The following is a 19814-nucleotide window of genomic DNA, read 5'->3' on the forward strand; positions in this document are numbered from 1 at the left end:
GTCAAGAGACTGGACATTGGCAAGAAGAATGCTAGGGAGTGGTGCGCGCTGTGCCCGTCTCCGGAGTCTGACCAGAAGACCGCCTCGTTTCCCTCTCTTTCGGAGTTGTTTTTTTGGGTCGCTGCATAGGATCCACTCCGTTGTCCTGTTTGTAAGGCAGAACACAGGATCCGCGTCGCGAAAAACATATTCTTGGTCGTACTGATGGTGAGTTGATGCTGATCTTATATTCAGTAGTTCTTCTCGACTGTATGTAATGAAACCTAAGATGACCTGGGGTACTAATGTAAGAAATAACACGTAAAAAACCAAAAAACTGCATAGTTTCCTAGGAACGCGAAGCGAGGCGGCCATCTCTGTCGGCGCCGGAAGTAGTAGTCTATTGCAATAGATACTGGGTGCCTGAGAGTATGGACTGTTTGGATTTGTTTGGAGGATATGCTTCACTGCAGTCATTTTGAGCAGTGATAGGCTATTGCAACCACTGTTGGTATTGAGCTTGATAAAGTGTTGCTAGGATTTAGGGTTACAACGCTAGTTTCAAGCAGCATTGTTAACAAGCTTTGGTCATTAAAACATTGTTTGCAATAGAGATTTTATTTTTCATTGTCTTCTCTTCCCTGACATATTGTGCACAACAGGTGGTGCGCCTGGGTATGTTTGAAGTGCACTGCCACGAACTGGTCCGTGCCCTGGTGAAGCGTGCCGAGGGACTGCGGCAACATCTGGTCACACATATGTTGGAAAACCACCAGGAAATGAACAAGAAGTGAGTCACTTTTCTACCCTGTGAAGATTCCCATTCTCTCAGAATGAACCTTAGGTCTAAACAAAGCACACACAAAAATCATCCCTGAGGTCATTGCAGAAAGTGCTCTGTCAGAGTGAAGGTTCTCCTCAAGAAATACCTTGGGCATAAAAATACATTCTGCAATCAAACTTCTCACTTTTGACTAGGGATGCACGATATATCGGTGAACATATCGGAATCGGACAATATTAGCTAAAAATGCCATCATCGGTATCGGCCGATGTCTAGTTTAGCGCCTGATGTGAAAAAACGATGTCAAAGCTGATGATCATACCTATATAACGAAGGTACGTGACGTAATGACGCCAGGTAAAATGTTGCGCTATACGTGCAACACAGCATTCCTAACTAGCCCACAATGTCTGCTGTGAGGATCTAGTTAACAGTACCAAGTGCGCTATTTTTCCGATGTTGTCCTACGGGAGTTAAACAGTAATAGCGTCACTGCTATTAGCTTCACAACATACATACTATGGAATGCCGTTTGGATCTTTGCGTGTCAAAAAAGATACAGTAGCACTGTCAAAGCTGTACAAAAAAGTCAGCAAACAAGCAAACTTCGGCCACGAACGATGTGTTTACAATACCGCGTTGGTAATAAAGCATCATTTGTTCGACCGCAACTCCTGGGGTAGCTAGCTTTAGCTTGGTACCTAGCTAGCACCAATACAACCAGCCTGAAAACAATGACCAGTAAAAACTGCAGTCATTTTCATTATTCTTAGCAATGATTTAGGAATCCTTGTGAGTAAGTATTGTTGTTTGCCTATTGAAATTGAACTTCAGGTCATGAAAATAAATAGCTAGTCAGCTACTTAACCCTGTTGCCCAAAGCTAACGTTATAAGCAGCCAGCTAGCTTCATCTGGCTAGTGAGGCTCGACCGGACCGGGTTATGTGTTGGTAAGCTAGCCACAATAAAAATTAGGCACAATAGTGGAATTTTCGGTTTGCCTTCAAAATAAAAGTATGTCATTCGACAGTGTTGCAAATGAATACAAATAGTAGAATTATGCCATACTTTTATGAAGGCTAACCGCAAAGTCCACTATTGTGGCTAATCCTTATTGTGGCTAGCTTCACATAGATGGGTGGGACCACCATTAATCAAATAAGAACTGTATTATAAATTAGGGTTATTTTAGATGATGACACCTAGCTATATAGTTAACTATAGCTACTTAAACAGATTATTTTGTTTTGCTATGTTTTTGAGGAAGAACATTGTTTGCATCCATGAGCTAGCTAGCTTTTTTTTATGAGCAGCACACTCAAGCCCAGACAACTTTAACAGCATCATAGCATACGTTTCGATGAATCGTTGTGACATATGAAATACGAGTGATAGTGTAATCAATGTGTAATAACTACGTAAAAAATGTATGAATGCTTTAAATTATTATGTGACGTGCAGTCATATTCAGGTCCTGATTGGTCAACAAGCTTATTTGACAAAATAGTGTTAAATAGTATGTTTTTTGACACGCAAAGACCCAAACAGCGTTCCATAGAAATCCTGGTTGAGAATGAAATGACTGAACAAATGAACTAAGGAATCATCGCAGCAAGTACGTGAAAGAAATTAGGTTTTGATTATGTTTTACTGGTAATGGCGACATACGTAAATGCCAACAAAATAACTTTTTGGTGTGTGTGTGTGTGTGTAACCTTTATTTAACTAGGCAAGTCACTTAATAACAAATTCTTATTTACAATGACGGCCTACCCCCGGCCAAAACGGGCGATGCTGGGCCAATTGTGGGCCGCCCTGTGGAACTCCCAATCACGGCCGGATGTGATACAGCCTGGATTCGAACCAGGGACTTTAGTGACGCCTCTCGCACTGAGATGCAGTGCCTTAGACCGCTGCGTCCATGTGTGTATGTTAAAGCTTAAAAGGCCGCAAAAATGTAAAATTTCGGTTATCGTGTGTGTGTGTCCTGTGTGTGCCTGTGTGTGTGTGACTGCAGGCTCTGTGATGAATTTGAGAAGATCGCAGATAATGCACTGAGCACCCCTCCCAACACACAGGAACTGATGGAGCTCAAGGTAAGTTCCCCCGTTACACTCGCTGCTGTAGTGTGTATCATGAGTGATTTGAAACCCAGACATAAAATACCATGATTTGGGGGATTTCCACAGAATGTAAACTATAGAACAGTCCTTTGGAGGAATGATTGTTGACAGATTTGACATTTGTATCTAAAATAATAATCTAAAAATAATAATACCAAAGTTACTGGAATCTTGAGTAATTTTGGTAATTAACAGAATATCTATAGCAATAGTTGTGGTAAAGAGGTCAATCGAACTCGACCAAAACAATGGAATTGCCATGGAAACACGTGGGGGAAAGGGTCGTGGGGGAAAGATCCTGAATCTCCTCATTGCCCCCCAGAAAAAGTAGCCTACATTTAGGCAATTGTTTATATGTGAATTTCACACCATGTTAACGTAAAAATCGGAGTAAAATGATTGTATGGATGTCAACCCCAACACGTTCATGTCATCGTCACCAATCAACTGCATTATGGTTAAAAACGACTTTGACTACCACCAACAATTTCTCTATGCTAACCAGCTTATTGACAGGTTGGTTGTTTAGCAATAAAAACAATGTGTGCACAACCATGGGACACAACAGATGAGGTTGGCTTAGATTGTTGACAACATGTAAGCTATATTTCATCTCTAATGTTTATTGAAAAGACAAATACATTTGCTGAATGACCACTCGTTGTTTCTCAAATACTTTGTTAGTTGTTGGTTAGCTAGCGAATTTTAGGCATATTAGCATTGACATGAAATCAGTCAAAACACCTCAAAACAAGACATGATCTCAATCGTGGACTACAGGAAAAGGAAGGTCGAACACGCCCCCATTCACATGGACGGGGTTGTAGTGGGGCGGGTCGAGAGTTTCAAGTTCCTTGGTGTCCACATCACCAACAAACTATCATGGTCTAAACACACCTAGAAAGTTGTGAACAGGGCACAACAACATATTTTCTCCCTCAGGAGACTGAAAAGTTTTGGCATGGGTCTCCAGATCCTCAAAATGCACCATCAAGATAATCTTGACCCGTTGCATCACCGCCTGGTATGGCAACAACTCGGCATCCAACCGTAAGGCGCTACAGAGGATAGTGTGTATGGCCCAGTACACCACTGGTGCCAAGCTTCCTGCCATCTAGGACCTATATATTAGGCAGTGTCAGAAGAAGGCCCAAAAAATGGTCAAAGACTCCAGTAACTCCAAGTCCTAGACTGTTCTCTCTGCTACTGCACGGCAAGCGGTACTGTAGCGCCAAGTCTAGGTCCAAGAGGCTCCTTAACAGCTTCTATTCCCAAGACGTAAGAGTGCTGAACAATTATTAAAATGGCCACCCCCCACTATTTACATTAATAACCCCCCCCCCTTTGTTTTTACACTGCTGCTACTCTCTGTTTATTAACTATGCTAAGGGATTGTAAGTAAGCATTTCACCTGTTGTATTCGGCGCATGTGACAAATACAATTTGACTTGATTTGATAACAAGATGACGCAAGCCACTTACGATTCCCCACATTACAGTTTCTTGTCATTCTTGCTAGGAATCTGGCCATACAGAATCACAACAACAGGCAGCCTTCTGCCCCATGGAACGCGCACATTGTTTTCGTCACGTTGTCAGCCAACCCATTTATAGGAATGTTAGTTAGCATTTAGCAGACACTTCTTCTAAACCTGAAAAGGGACAACATCTAAATGTTTTGCTCCGAAAGCAGTCAAATATATGAAAATCGGACTTAAGTGCCTGTTGTAATACATAAATCTTGAAGGATTTGACGAATATCCTCTTTGTTATATCAGATTGTTTGAATGTGCACCAATATGCTCAATGGGATGATCTGTGCTCCATTGACTCCTTTACTGCATCTACAGTTGAATTCGGAAATTTACATACACCTTTGCCAAATACATTTAAACTCAGTTTTTCACAATTCCTGACATTTAATCCTGGTAAGAATTCCCTGTTTTAGGTCAGTTAGGATCACCACTTTAAGAATGTGAAATGTCAGAATAATAGTAGAGAGAATAATTTCTTTCCTCACATTCCCAGTGGGTCAGAAGTTTACATACACTCAATTAGTATTTGATAGCATTGTCTTTAAAATGTTTAACTTGGATGAAACGTTTCTGGTAGCCTTCCACAAGCTTCCCAGCTCCTAACAGAGCTGGTGTAAGTGAGTCAGGTTTGTAGGCCTCCATGCTCGCACATGCTTTTTCAGTTCTGCACACACATTTTCTATGGGATTGAGGTCAGGGCTTTGAGATGGCAACTCCAATACCTTGACTTTGTTGTCCTTAAGTATGCTTGGGGTCATTGGCCATTTGGAAGACCCATTTACGACCAAGCTTTTAACTTCCTGACTGATGTCTTGAGATGTTGCTTCAATAGATCCACATCATTTTCTTCCTCATGACGCCCTCTATTTTGTGAAGTGCACCAGTCCCTCCTGCAGCAAAGCACCCCCACAACATGATGCTGCCAACCCTGTGCTTCACGGTTGGGATGGTGTTCTTCGGCTTGCAAGCATCCCCCTTTTTCCTCCAAACATAACAATGTTCATTATGGCCAAACAGTTCTATGTTTGTTTCATCAGACAGAAGACATTTCTCCAAAAAGTATGATCTTTGTCCCCATGTGCAGTTGCAAACCCTAGTCTGGCTTTTTTGTGGCGGTTTTGGAGCAGTGGCTTCTTCTTTGCTGTGCGGCCTTTCAGGTTATGTTGATATAAGACTCGTTTTACTGTGGATATAGATACTTTTGTACCTGTTTCCTCCAGCATCTTCACAAGGTTCTTTGCTGTTGTCCTGTGATTGATTTACACTTTTTGCACCAACATACGTTCATCTCTAGGAGACAGAATGCGTCTCCTTCCTGAGCGATATGACGGCTGCGTGGTCCCATGGTGTTTATGCTTGCTTACTATTGTTTGTACAGATGAACATGGTGTCTTCAGGCGTTTGGAAATTGCTCCCATGGATGAACCAAACTTGTGGAGGTCTACAATTTTTTTTCTGAGGTCTTGGCTGATTTCTTTTGATTTTCCTATGATGTCAAGCAAAGAGGCACTGAGTTTGAAGGTAGGCCTTGAAATACATCCACAGGTACACCTCCAATGATGTCAATTAGCCTATCAGAAGCTTCTAAAGCCATGACATAATTTCTGGAATTTTCCAAGGCACAGTCAACTTAGTGTATGTAAACTTCTGACCCACTGGAATTGTGATACAGTGAATTATAATTGAAATAATCTGTGTAAACATTCTTTGGAAAAATTACTTGTGATATAATCACTCACACCTAACCGACTTGCCAAAACTATCGTTTATTAACAAGAAATTTGTGGAGTTGTTGAAAAACTAGTTTTAATGTCTCTAACCTAAGTGTATGTAAACTTCTGACTTCAACTGCTTGTAATCTTATCTTTGGTAATTTATGATTTATATACAGTCGTGGCCAAAAGTTTTTGACACAAATATTAATTACCACAAAGTTTTCTGCTTCAGTGTCTTTAGATATTTTTGTCAGATGTTATTGTGGAATACTGAAGTATAATTACAAGCATTTCATAAGTGTCAAAGGCTGCTATTGACAATTTCCTGAAGTTGATGCAAAGAGTCAATATTTGCATTGTTGACCCTTCTTTTTCAAGACCTCTTCAATCTGCCCTGGCATGCTGTCAATTAACTTCTGGGCCACATCCTGACTGATGGCAGCCCCTTCTTGCATAATCAATGCTTGGAGTTTTTCTGAATTTGTTGGTTTTTGTTTGTCCATCCTCCTTTTGAGGATTGACCACAAGATCTCAATTGGATTAAGGTCTGGGGAGTTTCCTGGCCATGGACCCAAAATATCAATGTTTTGTTCCCCGAGCCACTTAGTTATCACTTTTGCCTTATGGCAAGGTGCTCCATCATGCTGGAAAAGGCATTGTTCGTCACCAAACTGTTCCTGGATGGTTGGGAGAAGTTGCTCTTGGAGAATGTGTTGGCACCATTCTTTATTCATGGCTGTGTTCTTAGGCAAAATTGTGAGTGAGCCCACCTCCTTGGCTGAGAAGCAACCCCACACATGAATGGTCTCAGGATGCTTTACTATTGGCCTGACACAGGACTGATGGTAGCGCTCACATTGTCTTCTCCGGACAAGCTTTTTTCCGGATGCCCCAAACAATCGGAAAGGGGATCCCTCAGCAATCTGTACCTTTTGCAGAATATCAGTCTGTCCCTGATGTTTTTCCTGGAGAGAAGGGGCTTCTTTGCGGCCCTTCTTGACACCAGGCCATCCTCCAAAAGTCTTCGCCTAACTATGCGTGCAGATGTACTCATGCTGCCATTCCTGAGCAAGCTCTGTACTGGTGGTGCCCCGATCCCGCAGCTGAATGAACTTTAGGAGACGGTCCTGGTGCTTGCTGGACTTTCTTGGGCACCCTGAAGCCTTCTTCACAATAATTGAACCGCTCTCATTGAAGTTTTTGGTGATCTGATAATTGGTTGATTTAGGTACAATCTTACTGGCAGCAATATCCTTGCCTGTGAAGCCCTTTTTGCGCAAAGCAATGATGACGGCATGTGTTTCCTTGCAGGTAACCATGGTTTACAGAGGAAGAACAATGATTCCAAGCACCAACCTCCTTTTGAAGCTTCCAGTCTGTTATTCAAACTCAATCAGCATGACAGCGTGATCTCCAGCCTTGTCCTCATCAACACTCACACCTGTGTTAACGAGAGAATCACTGACATGATGTCAGCTGGTCCTTTTGTGGCAGGGCTGAAATGCAGTGGAAATCTTTGTTGGGGATTCAGTTCATTTGCATGGCAAAGAGGGACTTTGCAATTGATCTGATCACTCTTCATAACATTCTGGAGTATATGCAAATTGCCATCATACAAACTGAGGCTGCAGACTTTGTTAAAATTAATATTTGTGTCATTCTCAAAACCACGACTGTACGTATAATATGTATTTTCAATTGTAGTATGCATTGTTTATATATGTCTCTATATTGTTCATGAGTGTCTAGTAAATAGAACATATGGTTGAAGAGAAAATATCCTAATTGATGAAAAAAGCATCTAATTAACAATGGCATAACCTCTGCGCCTCGTCCAACTATTTACTTTTTCACAACTAGTTTGACGCCAAAACATTGACAACAGATACATACTGACATAGTAAAAAAAAAGTGTAAAAAAATGTGAACGATTTAAGCAACAAAACATTATGACCCCATCACTGAAAGAAAAGATAACAATGTCCATAAGCCTTATTTGAACAGAGTGCAGAAGTCCAGGCACTAAATCAGACTGTTGGAATAAGAACATCAGTCATGATGTTCTCTTCTACACAGAAGGTCATACAAAATTATTGCCTGATGATTTTCAGAACTTCCTAATACCTTTCTGATGGATTTTAGTCACTTCAAACTAATCTTCCTTCATATTGAAATACGGCCAAAAGTACTGTCAGACTGATTTGTTAATAGACAATCATCGTCCCAATTAAAAAAGTAAACATTGGCTGTTGATTACATCCCTTTTTTTACATGGTGTTTTATATTGAAATGGGGTCGCGGGACAAAAAGGTTTGGTAGCCCCTGCTCTACGGGGCGTATCAAAGTTCCAGAGTTGGATCTCTGCTGCTTTTAGAGTTAGGATCCAATTTGTAAACATTACCAACAGAGTAAATGGTTTCAGGTTTCTCCACAAAAAAAATGAGAGAGGTGGTTCGCCACATTGTGGACTGGTTGTGCCACTATGTAAGAAAAATAAGAGAAAAAAATAAAAATGTTGTTGTCATCATATTTATTTGTTATCATACAAGGCAACATGTTTCTTTAGATTGCTGGAAATGGCAGTTACTGGTGTTCAAAAAAATCTTGAGTCCAAAGGGGCACTGCCCACCTCCGGGCCTACCCCCGGCCATACTCAGCAGCACCACCTTCTTAAAAAATCACCCTCTGCTGGTGATTTGCAGGGTGTCCAGTGATACAAGTAAAAGGAGGGCTGTAATTGTTTTTTTTTTGCCTACTATGCCAATTTCTCCATATAAAATGGGCCATAACTTTAACTCGCTGATATCCCACTGAAACTTTGATATGCCAGTAGAGTTTATTTTGTTCAACAATATATTGAAAAATGTGCCAAATCAATAGACAAATATTTTCAATAATAGGGATGTTTACATTTAACCATTAATTGTTTAGACAGCAAAAATACATTTGACCGGTCATGCTTATCAGTATAGGTTAATTTGCATAATTTTGTGGAATTGTATTTTTCACACGCGCACAGCCTACAGTCTAGTTTGAGGAGCGGAATAGCCTACCACCTGTCAGACAGTGAAAGTATATCCTCAAAAAGCCTGTAGGCTACTGGAGTGAAACCTGGTGGCCACAATTTAAAAATGAGCTATTTTTATTCATAAATCTCTTCTCGTAAAGCGCGCCTCCCATTCTCTATTCGGATGCATAGGCTATAGCCTTCCTACCGTTGACTATCAGTTAGTCATCCACCAGTGCAGTGTTTAATTTGAACAGGATCCGGCACCTCTCAAATTTGACTTTGTTTGTTCCTGCACCCATTTGCCCAGATCCGGTACCTTTCGCAGCATGATTTATTAATTATTTCGCTATTCGCACTGTAGACATTCTAATAATAGCGATCAGCATTAAATAAAGTTGCCTCCTCGTTATTTCTCCCACCCACCAGAAAGACCATCATGTAAAAGCGTGGTGATCCTTCTATGTAATCATCCTATCCTGCCACACTGATTCTAAACCTACTCCCTTATTTGTACATAGAGGTTATAGGGAGTGCCAGTGGGGTAAGTAACTGATCTTGACACAGATCTTGGTAGTGGTGGTCAGCTAGTGAAGAGGTCCCTATGTAATCATGTCACATAGCCTAGTCTAGTCGTCTCCCTACTTCATTTGAATCGTGGGAAAGCCAAGTAAAAAATGTACATTTTTCAAGTCTAAAAATCCAGAGAAAGATGGTGAATCCAGAAGGCTTCTTAACAGCTTCTACCCCCAAGCCATAAGACTGCTGAACAATATTTTTTTACACTGTTGCCACTTGCTGTTTTTTACTGTGCATAGCATAGTCACTTTACCCCTACTTACATGTACAGTACCAGTGAAACGTTTGGACACACCTTCTCATTCCAGGGTTTTCTTTATTTTTTTCAATTTTCTACTTTGTAGACTAAAAGTAAAGACATCAAAACTATAAAATAACACATTTGGAATTATGTAGTAACCAAAAAAGTGTTGAACAAATCAACATTTATTTTATATTAGAGATTCTTCAAAGTAGCCACCCTTTGCCAGCCAAATACCAGCAAACACATCTGTAAATAAAAGTAAGCATCACTATGACCTTCTAGTTTCCTATTCCCAGAATTTACCACATTCTATCCCACTTTACCAGGCGTTTGTGGACAAGGTGGAGGCCACGGAGATGCCCCTCCTGGAGACCAAGCTGTCAGAGTCCAAGACCCGTCTTTGTTTCCTAGTGGACTATGTCACCTTCTCCCCTCTGGACATGCGCCTCAACCGGCAGACCTTCCAGTGGCACACACGAATGCCCTCCATCTTCGAGGAGCACCGGCAGATCACCAGGGAGAAGACAGAGCAGTACCAGGGTGGCCTTAAGGTCAGTTAGACAGCAGAGGGAGGGAGAGTGAAAGTTAAAAAAAACAAAAAACATATTGGGTGTATTCATTAGTGCTCATTGTAGTAAAACACTGCAACTGAAAACACCAATTAGTGTTTATTATTGGACCAGGTCCAGGTAGTCCCTCCCTGTTTCATTCTGTTTTCGTCAGTTTGGTGCCTGATGAACATGACCCTGATAATCTGTCTAAGCCACTCTTGAAAGTTAACAGTACACCAAACCCTCACAATAACCTAAAACAACCAATTATCCTCCACCTCACATCAATGACATACAGTACTTTGTATTAAAATGACCTTGCAACAAAACTCCAGCATAAATCACTACATATCACCATTCATTTAAAAAGTTGTCATGTCCAGACCATTTATTAACTTCTATTTATTCAGGGTAGCCCAATTGAGACCACAGTCTCATTCCCAATGGTGCCCTGAGTACAAACATTGTCTCACAAACAGGAAGTAAAATGTACCTTACAAATAAAACCAGAAGAATATACATAACCACAAGGCACAACCTCAACACCACAATGTCAACAAATAAACCACTACCATCAATCGAAACAACTGCAAACCTCAATTCATTCAACACCCGAGTCCTAAACTCCCCAAGTGGCACCAGGGAACAAGATGCAAGGAATTTAGTAGGTTATTCCAACAATGTTGGCACTAAAACTAAAGGAGGATTTACCTAAATTGGTCAAGACCCGAGGGACCTCAAGAGTTAACCAATCCTGCGAGCGGATTTGGTAGCTCATTCTTTTATACGTTAGCAACACAATAGGTAAATTGGAAGCTTGTGTAGAAGAGCTTTGTAAACAAAAAATATATAATTAAGTGATCTATGGGACTTTAATGAGGACCAGCAAACCTTTTTGATGCAGGATGCAGTATTAAAACTGTCACCTGTGATAAAGCGAAGGGCACTACCGTAGACAGCATCCAAAGTTCTAAGAGTAGTGGCTGCTGCAAACTGGTAAATGGTGTCACCATAGTCAAGAACTGTCAGGAAAGTTGACAGTACAATCTGCTTCCTGCTATTTAGGGTGAGGCAAGATCTATGTAAAAAAAAATAATCTTTGCTTTAAATCTTTGCTTTTCAACTAGCTCATTCATATATATTTGTTTAAACATTAAGTCTTTGTCAATCCATGCCCAGATATTTCTGGTGGGAACCCGATCGATGGGAGAACCATCCAATTAATAAATGCAGTATTTTGTCAATCTGGATTGTTTTTGTGAGAGTTAGAGAGCAACATATATTTAGACTTGCCCACTTTAAGTACAAGTCCACTGACTCACCTACTTTGATAGTGCATACGCACAATTATCTCAAAATGTGTATCTCTCCCACTGTATTTCCTCTTTAGCTGCGGTGTGAGAGGTTTGTGGAGGAGCTAGAGAGCTATGCCAAGCAGGTGGAGGAGTTTGTCACCTTCGGGGACCTGTCCGAGCTCAGCAAGTACCTGAAAAAGGCACAGACCCTTAACTCCAAACTGGACACCGCCATGGAGAAGGTGAGGAGGATTGGGAACCTCAGCTTTTCGCCAGGGCTTTATGCAATTAGCATGCTTGCTGAAAGGGGTTGATCTGAAAATAACAGTGGACAATAAAATATTATTGTTCTTCTCTGAAATGACTGTAGAGGGCAGCAGAGACAGTATGATAAAGTGATGATGTGTGTTTGTGTTTACATATGGTGTGCAGGTTCAGTATCTCCAATAACACACAGCCTCATGTATTTAAAAAAAACTGTTTCACACTGAGTCATTTCTTTGACAATTAATTAATGATGGCTTTCTTATGTTACCACTGTAATTGCCCATGGCAGTCCACTTTGCCTTGACGTCTCTGTCTCCACCTCCCTTCCCCCTACAGATCGAAGGCTTCAACCAGGAGGAAGAGGCCTTCAACTGGCCCGTGTCCCAGTACCCACAGCGCAAGAAGGTCCAGGACCGCCTGCTCCCCTTCCTCCGCCTCTACGAGACGGCTGCAGAGTTCCAGAACCAGCACCATAAATGGGTTCACGGGCCACTGTCCGCGGTCAACCCAGACAAGGTGGAGGGCGATGTGGGCAACTATTGGCGTGCCCTTTACAAGCTGGAGAAGGGTTTCGGGGATACGCCCAAGGCTCTGCACATTGCTAGCCGTGTTAAGGCTGAGGTGGAGGCCTTTAAGGAGCACATCCCCCTCGTACAGGTATGTAGCGATTGATTGAAAATCTTTGCACTTGAAAACTTAATCTAACACCTGCCTCAGACCACTCATAGAACAGCTAAGGCTGTCGTTAATGCTTTTTTTGCCCACCAGCGTCACTTAAACACAGAAGATCTCCTCTAAACTTATCCGTCTCACTGTGACCGCCGATAACTTCTGAACAAAGTTGACTACGAATACAAAGTTGCCAATGTCTTTGCAATTGATACAAACAAGCAATGTATAAAATTATGATTCAAATGAAAACCAAGATGAGTGCATTCAAATATACACTGTGTACAAAATATTAGGAACACCTTCCTAATGTTGAGTTGCACCCACTTTTTCCCTTAGAACATGCTCAATTCGTCGGGTGTCGAAAGGTTGATTCCAATGCTTCCCAGAGTTGCGTCAAGATGGCTGGATGTCCTTTGGGTGGTGGACCATTCTTATTTTTTCGGGGGGTGGATCAGCTTTAATATTGCGGCTTCCATCATTGTAATTGGCTGCATCATTTCCAACCCCCCATATATATTTTGTTGTTGTAAATATATATATTAATTTAAAGATATATATTTTTTAAATATATTTTCCTTGTTTATTGTTTTCCCCTTACCATACCACCCCTCCCCTAATTGGGGTAAACTAATGGACAACAATACATAGGCTTCCGCTTCTAGCTTATCAGTATATCACTTAGCAGTATATTTTACATCAGATATATTTTGTTTGTTTTTGGTGGACCATTCTTGATACACACGGTAAACTGTTGAGCGTGAAAAACCCAGCAACGTTGCAGTTCGTGAAAAACTCAAACCAGTCCACTTGGCACCTACTACCATACCCTGTTCAAAGGCAGCTCTGTTTATAGCTCCTAAGCAACTTTGCAGTATTTTTTTTGTATTGTTATTTCTTTCATCATTAGTGGCCCAGAATGTTTTTTTTGTGTTATGTGTTATTACATACAGCCTGGAAGATCCTTTATTCATACCCCCAAGGCAATTGAACTTGTCCCAGAGGCTGCTCCAAGACACCGCCGGCGGAGAAGAGGTATTCAGAGTGGACTTCTAGTCTGACTCAGGAGGAATGCACACCTTCTGAGTATATTACTCGCTAAGGTTCAATCTCTTAACAATAACGTATACCAGCTCAGGGTGAGGATCTCCTTCCAGAGACATCAGGGACTGTAACATGCTCTGTTTCACGGAATCATGGCTCTCTCCGGATATACTGTCCCCTTCCATATAGCCAGCTGGGTTCTCAGTACATGCAGGCTATATCATGCAGATAAGAATGAACTCTCCAGGAAGAAGAAAGGTGGAGATCTATGTTTCATAATTAACTACTCATGGTGTGATTGTGGTAACGTACAGGAACTCAAGTCGTTTTGTTCACCCATCCTAGAATACCTCACAATCGAATGCTGACTGTATTACCTCTCAAGTGAATTCTCTTCGGTTATTATCACAGCCATGTATATTCCCCCTCAAGCGGATACCACGATGGCCCTCAAGGAACTACAATTGACTTTGTGCAAACTGGAAACCGCATATCCTGAGGCCGCATTTATTGTAGCTGGGAACTTTAACAAATTAAATCTGAGGTAAATGCTGACGAGGTTCTATCAACACATTGCTTGTAGTACTCGCGCATCAAAAACTCAACCATTGTTACTCTCCCTTCCAGGAAGGCTACAAGGACCTCCTCCGCCATCTCTTCGGCAAATCAGATAACGATTCCATTCTCCCTTCCTATAGGCAGAAACTCAAACAGGATGTTCCTGTGCTAAGGTCTATTCAATGCTGGTCTGACCAATCGTAATCCATGCTTCAAGATCGTTTTGCGTTTGCAAACGACACAACAGTAGTAGAACTGATTACCATCAATGACAAGACAGCCTACAGGGAGGTGAGGGCCCTGGCTGTGACATGGTGAGGTTGCACCCAGGTGCAGAGAAGAGACCAGACGAGGAATTAGTGGTTAAGGATAAACATAATACTTTACTGAGAAATGGTAACGGAAGGCTCACAGTAACACTGGGAAAAAAACAATTCTCAAACTCACTCAGGAGACCAACGCACACGGCACACAATTCAAGCTTAAGCAAAAGTCAACAGAAAACACACCTCTTTTAGGGAAATCATATTGAGTAAATAGGACACACCTGACTGTCATTAATGTCTCTAGGATGGTCTCTGCCGCCCTCTGGTGACAGGTGGAGCCATGACACTGACGGAGTGGTGCCAGGTAAATTATCTCTCCCTCAGCATTAACAAAATGAAGGAGCTGATTGTGGACTTCAGGAGACAGCAGAGGGAGCACGCCCCAATCCATGCTTCAAGATTGTTTTGATCATGTGGACTGGGATATGTTCCGGGTTGCCTATGAGAATAACATTGACGTATACACTGACACACAGACTGAGTTCATCAGGAAGTGTATAGGGGATGTTGTTCCCACTGTGACTATTATAACCTACCCAAAACAAAAAACATGGATCGATGGCAGCATTCGCGGAAAACTCAAAGCACGAATCACTGAATTTAACCACGGCAAGGTGACTGGGAAAATGGTTGAATACAAACACTGCAGTTATGCCCTCCATAAGGAAATCAAACAACCTGGATTTGAGGATAACACAGTGCCATCGACGCGGGCTGTTCTCAAGGACTGTGGGCTCTCGTTCCCTGTTGTCAACATGAGTACGGCATTTAAGCATGTTATCCCTTGCAAGTTTCCCGTCCCAGACAGCATCCTTAGCCGAGCATGTGCAGACTAGCTGGCTGGAGTGTTTACAGACATATTCAATCTCTCCCTATCCCAGTCTGTTGTGCCCACTTGCTTTAAGATATCCACCATTACTCCTGTACCCACGAAAGCAAAGGTAACTGAACTAAATGACGATCACCCCTTACCACCCACTCCTGTCTTCATGAATTGCTTTGAGAGGCTAGTTAAGAATCATATCACCTCAACCTTACTTAATACCTAGACCCACTTCAATTTGCATATCGTCTCAATAGATCCACGGACGAAGCAATTGCCTTTGTACTCCTCTATCCCATCTGGACAAGAGGGCTAACCCTGCACCTTAAAGGCTGCTGCCCTATGTACATAGACATGGAATCACTTTAATAATAGAACACCTGTATAATAGAACACTAATAAAGTTTACATAGCGTTATACTCATTTCATATGTATATACAGGGTTCTAGTCAATGCCACCCTATTAAACTACTGCTGTATATATACTATTCTATCCTACGTATTCTACAGATATACTAAATATTCAATCCGCATACCGTCCATAATGTCTATACATCCCATCACACGCACATACAGTGTCTTCAGAAAGTATTTCAGACCCCTTGACTTTTTCCACATTTTGTTATATTACAGCCTTATTCTAAAATGGACTTTAAAAAATCATCAGCAATCTACAAACAATACCCCATAATGCCAAAGCAAAAACTGGTTTTTAGACATTTTTGCAAATGTATTTAACAAAAATAACTGATACCTTATTTACATTAGCATTCAGACCCTTTGCTATGAGACTTGAAATTGAGCTCAGGTGCATCCTGTTTCCATTGATCATCCTTGAGATGTTTCTACAACTCGATTGGAGTCCACCTTTGGTAAATTCAATTGATTGGACATGATTTGGAAAGGCACACACCTGCCTATTTAAGGTCCCACAGTTACCAGTGCATGTAAGAGTAAAAACCAAGTCATGAGATTGAAGGAATTGTCCATAGAGTACCGAGACATGATTGTGTCGAGCCACAGACCTGGGGAAGGGTACCAAAAAATGTCTGCAGCATTGAAGGTCCCGAAGAACACAGTGGCCTCCATCATTCATAAATGGAAGAAGTTTGGAACCACCAATACTCTTCCCAGTGTTGGCCGCCTGGCCAAACTGACCATCGGGGGAGAAGGGCCTTGTTCAGAGAGGTAACCAAGGACCCGATGGTCACTTTGACAGAGCTCTAGAGTTCCTCTAACGAGATGGGAGAACCTTCCAGAAGGACAACCATCTCCAAATTTGAGATAGTGAACGGATGATCTCTGCATGTGTAGTTCCCACTGGAGAAGATGTGACTGTTGTGGGGTTCCTTTGCCGGTGACACTGACAGTGATTTATTTAGATTTCAAGGCACACTTAACCAGCATCTATACCACAGCATTCTGCAGCGATACTCCATCCCATCTGGTTTGCGCTTAGTGGGACTATCATTTGTTTTTCAACAGGACCCAACACACCTCCAGGCTGTTTAAGGGCTATTTGACCAAGAAAGAGAATGATGGAGTGCCGCATCAGATGACATGTCCTCCACAATCACCCAACCTCAACCCAATTTAGATGGGTTGGGATGAGTTGAAAAAGCAGCCAACAAGTGCTCAGCATAACTCCTTCAAGACTGTTGAAAAAGCATTCCAATTGAAGCTGGTTGAGAGATTTTCAAGAGTGTGCAAAACTGTCACGGCAAAGCGTGGCTACTTTGAAGAATCTAAAATTTTAAATGTATTTTGATTTGTTTAACACTTTTTAGGTTACAACATGATTCCATATGTGTTATTTCATAGTTTTGATCTCTTCACTATTATTTTACAATGTAGAAAAGTCAAAACTTTTGACTGGGTTTGTATATTTATTTTATTTAACCTTTATTTAACTAGGCAAGTCCGTTAAGAACACATTGCCTGTCAAAGGGCAAAAGGCCTCCTGCGGGGACGGGGGCTGGGATTAAAAAAAATATATATATAGGACAAAACCCACATCATGATATATACACTCCGGACTCCGACATTGCTCATCCTATTATTTATATATTTTTTAATTATTTTACTTTTAGCCTAAGTTCCATCGCTATCGGGAAACAGGGCCCTTTCACATCACACCGACCCTCATGATTTATGCACTGATTTACTATTATTCTGTCTATTACTGACACTGGATTAATTGATTGTATTCATGTAGCACTTTCCACTAGATCTCAAATAACTTTTACCTTGTATTGCAGTGGCCAACTCATGTCACCCACACTAGTCTTTTACAGCTAGTTCTCAACAGTATAAGAATACCATCATACATTTCCCAGTAATATGAGGATACAGTACACAATACAACAGCCTGCTGCTGTTGCTGTGTAACCCTAGGTGCTGTGTAACCCAAGGCTCATTGACCCCACACTTAGCCAAGACACTGCATACTGGATGCTTCCCAAATGGCAACCTATTCCCTATGTAGTGCACTACTACTGTAGCTATGGGCTTTGGTCAATTCGGATGTAGGCACAGTATATGACACAAGAGACTAACAATAAACCAAATCCCCTCCAACTAAGGTGCTGTGTAACCCGGGGCTACGTGACCGCCACTGGAACACCATGTCGGAGGTGGTGGGCTTCCCGCTGCGTCCAGCCGAGGAAGGTGCCTGCGTGGCCCGCTTCATTCCACTGCGCCTGGAGGCCCACCTGGCCAGCTTCGAGGGCGTCAGCGAAGCGGCCAGCAAGGAGCACTCGCTGGAAAAGGCCATGGAGAAGATGGCCCTGGAGTGGGGTGACATGGACTTTGCCCTGCTGCCATACCGCGAGACTGGCACGTCCATCCTGTCGTCGGTGGACGAAGTGCAGATGCTGCTGGACGACCACATTGTCAAGACGCAGACCATGCGGGGCTCGCCCTTCATCAAGCCCTTTGAGGCTGAGATCAGGTGAGAAGGGGCACGGTATAAAATTAGGTGAGCAGGTGAGGAGTTTAAATTACAGTTAAAAAATACTGTGCATTTTGTACAATATTCTCCAATTGAATCGTACACATATGGCAGTACACAGTACTTGTCTGGGTCATATTCATTTGGCACTAAACGGTAGAACATTTACTGAAACCAGAAGTTTCAATAAGAAGTACTTGTTTTTGTTTTCTGTATAATTGTTTATTTTTCTGTATTTTTTTGTGTGCACATTGAATATTCTCCCAATTACCACCTTTATTGACAGGAATATTCTAGGAATATTTCAACCCACTTAATCCCAACATTACTTCCAAGTTTCATCATCATTGTAAAGGCCTCGTTATTTTGCTGCTTTGGCAAAGTAATTTCTGAAGATTATTATTTATATTCATGTGATTAGTGATGTATTTACATTTGTCCCTCATTTTAAGACCAACCCCGTTAAGCAAACAATATACCCCTTTAAAATAATGGACCATTCCACCAAGTTAAATTATTCACACCAGGAGACATTGTTTGGGGCCTTTGAATAGCATAGAAGTCTTCTCTCTCTTTTTGGTCTATTAATAATTGTTTTATCATCTTTGACTGAGATGCTCGAGCTCAACACGTCAAGCCTGTTCGCTTAATTCACTTTAGGAAACCTGGAATTTGATTAAACTTTGTGGAACATATGTATAATTACTAATTTCATGAACACCTTGTAGTCCCATGCTCTTCACCATATGAGGAGAAATGGCCGATTTTCACCTAAAACCTCAACCCTGTAAATCGTCAACCTTGTTAGAGGCCCAATGTTAACTTTATTAGTTTGATATTATATGTGAGTTTATTTGTACAAGTGACTTGATCAATGAGAACATTTTAGATTTATCTCAAACATGCTTTTAAATAATAGTTAGGTAGTTAGCTACATAAGTGTCCGTAACAGGGTTGACAGACAGTGTGGTACAAGTGCAGATGAAATGCTCTTAGTTCATAGGATTTTAATCCCTGAGATGGGAAAGGTGTTTTTCCATAGGCTAAACATATCCTTTCATGCAACTGAATGTTGAAAGAACAAAAATTTGACAGTTAATTTCTTAAAAGTTTACATGCCCAAAATGCACCCATTTCGTGGAACAACCCAACTGTTGTCAAAGACCTAACATACGCCATGACTTTTTCCACATTTTGTTATGTTAGTCTGAATTTAAAATGTATTAAATTTAGATTTTGTGTCACTGGCCTACACACAGTACCCCATAATATCAACGTGGAATTATGTTTTTAGAAAGGTTTACAAATTAATCAAAATGAAAAGCTTAAATGTTATGGCAAGCCTAAATAAGTTCAGGAGTAAA

At 41.4% G+C, this 19814-nt stretch overlaps 1 protein-coding gene across 2 annotated transcripts in view; it reads left to right on the forward strand.

Moving 5' to 3' along the window:
- The window catches only part of dnah7 (dynein, axonemal, heavy chain 7), a 241518-nt gene that overhangs the window by 17139 nt on the left and 204565 nt on the right, over positions 1 to 19814 (forward strand). For both annotated transcript variants that reach the window (XM_036974097.1, XM_021596897.2), the window contains exons 13-18: positions 642 to 769; positions 2781 to 2859; positions 10293 to 10517; positions 11908 to 12054; positions 12416 to 12736; positions 18083 to 18450. In XM_036974097.1, the coding sequence (XP_036829992.1) occupies positions 642 to 769; positions 2781 to 2859; positions 10293 to 10517; positions 11908 to 12054; positions 12416 to 12736; positions 18083 to 18450 (1268 nt within the window). The remainder of the gene's footprint in view (positions 1 to 641; positions 770 to 2780; positions 2860 to 10292; positions 10518 to 11907; positions 12055 to 12415; positions 12737 to 18082; positions 18451 to 19814) is intronic.

Source organism: Oncorhynchus mykiss, chromosome 3 (genome assembly GCF_013265735.2).
Source record: "Oncorhynchus mykiss isolate Arlee chromosome 3, USDA_OmykA_1.1, whole genome shotgun sequence".
NCBI lineage: Eukaryota > Metazoa > Chordata > Actinopteri > Salmoniformes > Salmonidae > Oncorhynchus > Oncorhynchus mykiss.